The sequence below is a fragment of the Saccostrea echinata genome, unplaced genomic scaffold (genome assembly GCF_033153115.1).
Source record: "Saccostrea echinata isolate AGI-Se365-2 ecotype Australia unplaced genomic scaffold, CSIRO_AGI_Sech_v1 ptg000009l, whole genome shotgun sequence".
NCBI classification, from domain to species: Eukaryota; Metazoa; Mollusca; class Bivalvia; order Ostreida; family Ostreidae; genus Saccostrea; species Saccostrea echinata.
In genome coordinates this window covers 23,399,994-23,410,006 of record NW_026889758.1, presented here as the reverse complement: position 1 = coordinate 23,410,006, position 10,013 = coordinate 23,399,994, and the positions used below count along the sequence as shown (strand labels likewise).

Here is a 10,013-nt window from a genome sequence, read left to right as displayed (position 1 = left end):
TAGATCTATGTTCATACATAAAGTTACTACCTTGCCAGTCAGCGGAGAGTACAAGACAATTACTGTAATAAGAAGTCATTGTCAAAGTACAATTTTGCTTTTATTTAAAAGAACACTGGATGGTAGACCAAACGGTGAGACTGAACTTTTTTTTAGAGTTATTATACACAGATATGTCATTTGATCAAGAATTTGAGAATTCCTGTCCCCTTTCCTCTCGCTTCTCCTGCCATTCGGCTTTATTCTCATGTGTAGACAGTAGGTTTGTCCTGGATGAAGCCGAGGTAATTATTAGTAATTTTTAATTGTAGACAGTCCAAAGAAAAAAAAATCAATCAAAATTTCCAGTCTCGAGTTGAATCTCATATCGTATGGCATAAAAGAAATAAAAGAAATTCTAGGTTAAAAAAAATTTATAGATATAACTTAACCATAACCATTCTTTTATAAATAGCACGAGCAATCGTGTAGTCGCAAAAATAAAGAAATGAACATTAGATGAGAATTTTTAAAACACTATGAACAATACAATTAATCATCCAAATGCGTAGTTTGTGTTCCTAAACCACAATGTTGTAACAGTGACTGTTGTTTGTGAATTTGATAGGTAATGGTCTTTAATTATGGAATTTAAAGTTAATAATTTTACATTCTTATATAAAATGTGGACTACACAGTAATATTATTGCGACAACTTACATGTAGCTGTATGTAGACCCATCTATCAAACATCATTGACAATGGGTGACGGGTTTTATATTCAAAATGACGGATGATTTCAGATAAATCACAGAAACAGTAAAACTTTCCAAAAAGATTTAATAATAAAAATAATTGTTGACGAATGATCCTTTATAGTTATATTTATAGGATCTCCCATGGTGTGAGGTTGGATAATATGATTTTTATCCAACGTCTATCCCTGAGTCTGGGCCAGGGGATAGAAAACACACAACGAGTTGGATAAAAAATCCTATCCAACTACAAAACAATGGGAGATTCATTTTTCACATATTTCACACATACATGTAGCTATAACATGGTTTATCTGTTTCTTAATACATTTTTATGAATCCACTTCATTTGACTTCATCATTTTTACATAAAAAGCCATTGTGAAGTCACAACTGTTGATATGAAAACAATATCACATGAACTATATCCTCTATATAAAGGAGTAAACATGTTATAAATTTACATTCCAGTTGACTTTTTTTAAGAACAGTAACTCATAATTAATGCATTATCTCTTCGTCAATTTCAAAATCAGAAAAATTTAATTTTTCATCTATTTGTAGTTTACAAAAAAGAAAAAAAAATATGAAGACTGTTTTAAATATGTCGACGTTTTTGTAAAATTCAAAGCTGTTTATTTTTTCAACATAAAACATCTATGGTGTTATATGTATAAAGGTTGGCTGTAGTTTATTTATGTACAAAATCAAAGTGTATAGGGAAATTACTGTCATATTGTAATTTTTTAATTAACTAAGTGGAGGTAATTCAGAACATAAAGTGTAAATTTCGCATTTACCTCCACCAAGTAATTTAAAATTTACATCGCCACTTATTGTATTTCAACAGTGTGTATTTCCTTCCACTAAGCAATATAAAATTTGCCAACTTTCCATAAAAAATTGTTTTTTTTTATTCTAAAACAGTATTTTGGCGGAAATAAAACAATTTACTCACCTATTTGTTATATTTGATTTTGTTTTTTATTTATTTTTATTTTATTTTTAGTAATGAATGCGTGACTCAGGATATAGTCCAATTCAATAACATGTCCAATGTGATGTGATTAATTTCTTTGAATGAATTAACATTTCTCTGTTATCAATTTCTATGTTCATGTTGCCCAGACAATTTCGTTCAAGGCGTCTCATTTTCCTCTTTGCCACGCTCCAATTAGATAACATGCATACCAGGAAATTATTGGTTGACTTTTCACTTTAATGAAGCATATTCTGCAATCAAGGGAGGCACAGGGGAATAATAAGGTGATTCTTTATAATTAAAGACAATATATAAAAGCATTGTGCATATTTGCACCTGTACAGTTTGGAGTTCTGTCAATCATACCGTCAGACCGGTTCTGTAAGTAACCAAAATTAATTCTTTTAGGATATTTGAGGTTTAACATATTTGAAACTTCAAAACGATGAATTTAAAAGAAAATCAAACTCTAAAATTTCCTTTAGTATACTTCCTTATCGTAGCACATGAAAGCTGTATTATATATACATTTACATTTGACATTATTTTTTCTTTACAGAATATCATGTTTTTGTTGTGTTTGAGGGTCCTCGTGTTATCCTACTTTGGTCACGGAGCTATGATTGACAGAACTGATGATAAACACTCGGAACTCAATTCCAATCAACTTAAAACCAACAAAATAAATGGCCATCCTCATCTTGAATGGCTTTTACAAAGAAATAAAGAAAAGCAATTTGGCGGTGACGAGGTTCGTTTGTCATATATAGAGGGACTATTGGATGAACCATTGCTTGAAAGTGGTAAAAAGTCATCTAAACCTAGGTCTTTTGTTGAAGAGTTACTTAGTGAGCCCCTGTTTGAGAATGGACTAGCGAAAGCAGTGATCAAATCTCACCAGAACGCCCAGGAACTTTTAAACATCCCGGTGTCTCCTTCATTAACACTGATGAAGTCTACCCACAAATTACCGGATATTTTCTATCCACCGCCAACGGATCAGTTTTTAAAGAGCGAACAGGATCGGGATGATTTTCTTGACTTGGTTGTTGAGGGTCTAGAATTTGTCAAGCAGACAGAAGACAAAAGAGAGAAAACTGAAAATAAATCTGATAGAACTTCACATGATGATGATGATGATAGCATCACGTTTGAAGATCAAATGAGGGATGTTACCAATGGAAATAAGTTTGATATCTTACAAAGTATACCAGGTATTGAAGAATTAGTAGACGATTCTCATCATAAAGGCAATAAATTTGGCCTTCTTACTACAGACAATGTGTTAGATTTTAACAACAGAAACAGTTTCAAAGGATCTATTAGAGTTACCGAAAACAACAAAGTCTTGCTGGAAAGAAAAAATACACCAGTTCCACAGACTTCTATCAGGAATAAAAAATTTCCAGTCAAGGCACCAAACCCCACATCAGCAACCTATACAATATTTCGAAGAGATAAAAAGCCAAAACAGTCTACACTGAAGAAAAAGATTATACATCATCTAGTTTATATTTTGCCGTTAACTAAATCAAAAAATCTTAATAGAGATGACCAAATATCCACCAGGAAACTTTCAATATCTACAAAAAGAAACAAAGACTTTCGTAGAAAAAAAGTTTATCTTTTTCCATCAAAATTGACTGTAACTTCAGAACATCACCACAAAGGAAAACAGAATTCAAATCGGAAGTTTTCAAATACAGACAAATCATATGTCATGAACAAACATGTTCCAGAAAGTGAAAAAACTAGCAGCACCTATAAGAATATCTTTCTTCCATCTCATTTTGAAAATTATCCATCCTCCATCGATTTTCAAGATGGAAGTTTTTTATCAAGTCATCATGCTAATTCTTTTAGCTATGGTCCAGAAATGAAACGCTTTATCACTGATTCTTATGATGGTCATTCATTATTTCCTTATGTGCAAGCCCGTCACTTGTTGAAGTCATTACACCACAGAAAGTTGGTAAGTGCACATTTTGCGTCATTATAAAATCTAATAAATTATACTTCATTCATGTGTGAGGAATGACAAAAAAATTATCTATTCATTGGACATGCAAATCATGCTTTTTACTATAAACAAATATTTTCATTTACGTAAGGCCAAATTCTTTATTGGCTAACGTAAACTTCACAGAGTTCTTTTGCTTTTGTGTAATTTATCTTTTATGAAAACAAAATAAAATGAATCATAGAATCATATTAACAGGTTTATGCCCACAATTGGCAAGCGATAATTATATCTAATTTATTTTTAATATTTTTTTTTCTTGTTTTACAGAACGCCTACTAGAATTCTGATTCGATTCCACGGAATAAAGCTGGTGGATTGTTTTATTGGACATTGCCTACCAAGTCCTCAGTCAAACAGAATTTTATCGACAGAAATCAATAGGGTTGGGCAATAGGCAAAGTCTGTATCACTTTTTCGAAATCAAATTATAAAATACAAAAAGTCCCCATGCAAAATGAAAAAATGCCACACTCCAGACTAACCATTTGGTGTATATTCAATGTTGTTAATTATAGGTTAGTTTTCCATGTCTTATTTATTATTGTATGGTTTTACTCCTTGTACATGTACATTATTAACTATTTATGATTTATCGTTTGCTGTCTTTTTTCATGCCGTTGTAAAGGTTCAAGATTAACCATGCATGTAAGTTGGGGAGTAACAAATGCAGGATTTTTTTTGTTTTTTTGTTAATGAGTTAGTTGATAAATATTAATTAGACATATTATGTGTAAGTTCATAGAAGTCGCTTTTTTATGTTTGTAGACGATACATAGTTTATCATGTTCATTAGAAGAGATATTGTATCCAATTTTGAATAATACTTAAATTGCATTGAAGTATTATTTATATTAATATGTTTTACTGTGCTTTTGTTTAATACTAGTAACTTAGTTAAAATATGCATTATTTACTGAAAGTTTTTTTTCCAATTTTCAATCATACTACAGATTTTACGCAATGCACTTTAAAATTCAGTAGAAAATGTTATCGATGTTAGAATTGCCATTATTTATTGGATATTATTATCTAGATTGATCTGCATAAAGATTGCATAAAGGGAACTGCTCGAGTTTGGTAATAAACGGAGCATGACATTTTATTCTGCATTCTCGTGTCAAGGGAATGGTCCAGTAATTAATATTTAATTTTCTTAATCATTTAATGATGTATTACTGTAGTTTTTATAAAATTGCTTACAATATACAGTTTAGTGGTTATTTATTGTAAAATAGAAAAATATAATATCAATATCTTGTGGGTTTATTTTTCTTTGTCAGTGTGTGTGTTGTTGGGGGGGGGGGTACTATTAGTTGAAATTTAATCATTAATATAGAACGTAGTCAGGGATTGGGGTATTTGAAATTTCAAAATCATGAAAGAGGAAGGTATCTTGCACCTCTGGTTAGACTGTATCTCTACTGGTTCCCTGGTTTCAATAATTCCCAGCCTCATTCATTGATATCACAAGATATTTCATTTTGTCAGTCTACTTGAAAATCCTGGAATTCGTTCAGTACAAGAAAAGACGATACTATAAAACTGAAATATAATCCGAATTTGGCTGAAATCAAACTCAATTATTTCATTACAAGCAGGAAAAATGTACAAAAGTTTTAAGTTTGGTGAGTTGGTGAGGAGGATTTCACAGAAAAAAATTCTCCTTGTTAGTCATAACTTGTCGGTGTCTCAAGTAGAAAAGTATGTAACATGCCTTGGAACATGTTTTATCAAAGATGCATCCTCACAATGCAAAGTTTTTATGATTTTGTGTTTTGGAGTTCCGAAATCACAAAACCCTGACATCGTGAGGATGTCAAGGATGAAGTATTGAATATGTTCACACTTTATGTGTAACCGAAACTTTCCCATGTCACTTGCCATAATAGAAAAAAAGGAATGATTTCGATTCTTGGAAGGACCGTACTCCATATAATTTGGAGATACATGTTTTATTTTTATATACCCATTATTATGTGTTATTATACCCTCGAAAAGCAGGAATGTATAGTGATGGGAGTGTCCGTCCGTCCATTCCACTTGGGGTTATCCTTTTCTTTAATATCCGCAATTTCTATTACACAACTGAATGCAATTTCATGAAACTTTAAAAAAAAATCTTTATTATATAGTGGCATTGTGCACCTCTTATTTTCGATCGGTCACATATTTGGGGTTTCCCACAGCAAAACGTGGTCAATGTCATTCTTTCTATAATATTGAGGGCACCCATCTTTTATCAACAACTCCTCCTAAAATATAACGAGACTTTCACAATATCTTTTTCAAATAGAGGCTTTTTGCACCTCCTATTTTAAATTTCGGATCTTTCCCATGACATAATATAGATACTGCCATTCATTCTATAATACTGAGGGCACCCATCTCTTATCCGTAACTTCTTATGTACCATGGATTAAAATTTAATGAGGCTATCACAGAATGTATTACATAACGCCATAGTGCACCTACTATCTTAGGTTTTGATCAGATAGATATTTGAGTATTCCCATGACAAAAAAAAAAAAAAAGCCACTGCCATACTTTTCAAAATGTTTGAGGTACCCATCTTTTATCTGCAATTCCTCTTGAACAACTGATTAAGATATAATAAGACTCTCACAAAGTTTTTATTACATAGAAACATTAATATTAAGTACCTCCTATTTTACTTGTAATTCATTAATTAGTAAATGACACTTGGATTGAGAAAGAAATATTAATTCCCGAATTATATAAGGAAATCCTTGAGTTCTTATTAAGAGAGATAACTCGAAAAAATGATAATATATCACTATGAAAGGTTGCTTAAAATATTTATTTTAATCATTCATTTTCATCAATTGTTTACCTCAATTTTGCCTCGCTAAGTTATATTTGCTTAAATCAATTTTTTAGTCCCTATTTTGTGTTTTAAGATCGTCTAATATGTAATTGTAGGGGAAAAAAATATAATTAAGTTCACAGAGGGTAATTGTCTCTTACCATCTGTTATATAATTATAAGATTGATAAGATGTTCAGATGTACTAATTTTGAAGACCTGAAGCGTGGATAATGTTCATATCTGAATCCCCCACCTTCCAATTTTCCGAAATAAAATAAATGATCGAGTCTAAGTTTATGATTTCCCCTTCAATTTCATCTTTATGTCATTCTGTGCAATCGGTTTGTGCGGTTTTTCATTTTTATAATTTGGCCATATTTGGTATTGTAACGTTTTCGGATTCGTTTATGGCATTCTATCTGAACAAATTATATAATCAAGTAAAATTTAAAGATTTCAATCACAGATTTGAATTAGCAATACTTACAATATTTCTGTCGTTTTTTTTAGTGTGCATGCGCCTTCCGAAGACTGACGCGCATTAGCTTCTGTCCTTCAGCCAAAAATGTGTATTAATATAGTATATAAAAATATTTAGACACGTAGTATCGTTTTTGAAAAGGGGGGGGGGGGCAGAAAAAAAAAAGACAACTTATCTGAAAAGAACTTCAGCAGGTAAGAAAAAGGATAAATTGTACCCATTTTTCACAATCAAATTGCATTAACACATCCTTTGATACTTACGTGCCTATATACTGTATGTTATATATATATATATATATATATATATATATATATATATATATATATATATATATATATATATATATATATATATATATATATATATATATTTATACTACCGATCGAAGTCCCGAAAGCCTAATGCAGACATGCAAGACTTTATTCTTGTATATCTCAAAGTACCTACCGTATATACATATATGTCTAAATTTTTCTACTTTGCATTTAGAAATTAAAACTTTTTACATGTATTTGCAGTTTAAAAGTAACCTTTAAAGTTTGTTAAAATAACATTCTCCCCGTTAAATTACTTACTTTGTATATCAAATTTTGAGGAAATACTTGCTAAAACTATTATAATAGTGTTGTTAATTTATTTCTTAAAAAAAAAGAGAATTTTTTTTTATTATTTGATATCTGTTTAAAAACTCCTGGTAATGTATGCTGATTTTTGATTTGGAACATCTGATGGCACAATGAATATAAATTAAGAATATCTTGGAAAAGGTACAATGTAAAGTAAATGTACATGTATGTTGCGAATGACTTAAGAAGTTATTGTGTCGATAATGAGTCACGTTCGTGGGTTAGTTTCTTGTTGTAAACCCTCCACACCTGTCTTCGGTTGAATTGTCGCTTCTTTGCGATTATCGTGTCAACACTCGATAGCGCAACCGAGCGAGTAGGGTCTGCATAAGAGCGTCCTGTGGTGAAACAACACTTAAGCTCTAATTAACTAATAGGACTATCAATGAACAGAGTTTTGCCAGCCAATTAGCAACAACATAACGGTATTGCTCATAAATTCAACAGAAGAAAACAGAAAACTGTTTGCTTTCCACTCCCTTTTAGAGAGGGTAATGTTTTTTATCTATATTTTACATATAAAGGAGATTTTTTTAAAATTAAAATTGTACAAAATTATATTCTTTAAAATAAAAACAACTCAAGAATTCAAATTTTACGCTTTTTTACAAGCATATTGTAAATATGTATTTACAGAATATAACAGTCATATAAACTGTCATTATTATCGCATTTATTTTGGTCATATATATATATATATATATATATATATATATATATATATATATATATATATATATATATATATATATATATATATATATATATATATATTCTGAATCTCGAAGAATGGAGACGGTAGGTAGAAATAAGAAAATTATAAAACCAAAGTTTTGAAGTTTATGTGGCATGTTTAACTAGATATAACGGAATTTATAATTCATCTACGTAAACATTAACTTGAAAAATCCCTTTATTTACATGTACCTACAAACTACATTGTCATAGCTTAAAGAACTACGCACGCTAACTCTCCATTCCCGCCTATATTTTACACCCATTTAATTCAATACTAATGGCAATTTGGCCGAAAAATCTTTGTTGAATGCAAAGAACAGTTCAATGGTAATTGACTGATAATTTTAATTTCAGTGTTAAGTAGTTAATTACTCCTAATTCCGGCTCTTTAAATAAAGCGGGTAGACGATACTTTTCATTGAAATCGGGATTTAAAGTATCACCACATTTTAAAATATTCTTGGATATGTATAAATGTTCCTTAAATATTTTCTTATGTTTTACTCATATAAATTAAACATATATTATTAATAAAATACAATGTTTTAGTTGTAAACCCCTTTGAAATTGGTGAAAAAATAAGTATTTTTGTAGTTTTTTTTCTGTAAACATATGTCCCCCCCCCCCCCCGTGGAACACAAAAAGCTTTGGTATGAATTTGTGAAATGACAGTCCATATTACCTGTAAAAAGGAATTTTTGTTTCACGGGGGTGGAGGGGGGGGGGGGAGAGATGTTTTAAAAATATTTTCCGTTTTCCATTGATTTCTATAGTGAAAAAACACAAATTTTACCAAAATTATAGAGTTATCTCTCTTAAGTTTGTTTTCCCAAAGAAGTAATGTTTTAAGAAAATTCATATAAATATCTATATAGATATGAATAACCATTCAAATGTGTTAACTTTTGAAAAATTGACTTGGAGGAAGGCGGGAGAACAATACAATTGTTCGCAGTTCTTACCTACGCACCGGTCGCCCTAGTTGCGCGGTGGTTAGAGCAGTGTAAGGAGTTGATCCTTACGTCGCGGGTTTGAATCCAAATGCGGGACCTTCGGATGAGACCGTCTCAAACCGAGGTCCCGTGTTGCAGTAGGTGCTGGCACGAAAAAGATCCCTAATTGCTCAAATGCCCTGGGTGCCGAGTATACGTCTAAATTTGCAGCCCTCCACCGGCAAGTGGTAGTGTCTGACGGTAAATATTGTCGTTTTCGACATATTGTCGTCGGCGACAATATGTACCTCCCTAACTGCACATATTGTTGTCCATCGGTATATACTGTTGCCAGCTGAAAAAGTCCCACATGTACATACATTATGTGCCTTACCTCTGCACATATTGTCAACCCACAGGTATGTTTGCTTAAAGTTTTTTGTTGCTGTTGTTGTTGTTGTTGTTTTGGTAGTTCTGTGAATGTATTTGGTGTGTAAATCACACTCGCGTGTCTCGTATGCTATTTCATACAGCATGATTGTGATGGTACATTTTGTTGTCCTGTTCATATTGTCGCCGGAGATTATGATTAATCATTGCTTCGATGTTTTTGACAAGAAATTTTTAAAAGAATTTTCCTATATATTATTTCTTTGTAAAACTTTGAT

The 10,013-nt window shown here is 31.3% G+C and overlaps 1 protein-coding gene across 1 annotated transcript; it reads left to right on the top strand.

Annotated features, from left to right (window-relative positions):
* Positions 1 to 2,288: 2,288 nt before the first annotated feature.
* On the top strand, positions 2,289 to 4,510 carry LOC133183475 (uncharacterized). The gene is made up of 2 exons (XM_061318431.1): positions 2,289 to 3,688; positions 4,007 to 4,510. The coding sequence occupies exons 1-2, from the start codon at positions 2,336 to 2,338 to the stop codon at positions 4,016 to 4,018; spliced, it is 1,365 nt and encodes a 454-aa protein (XP_061174415.1). The 5' UTR covers positions 2,289 to 2,335; the 3' UTR covers positions 4,019 to 4,510.
* The last annotated feature ends 5,503 nt before the right edge of the window (positions 4,511 to 10,013 follow it).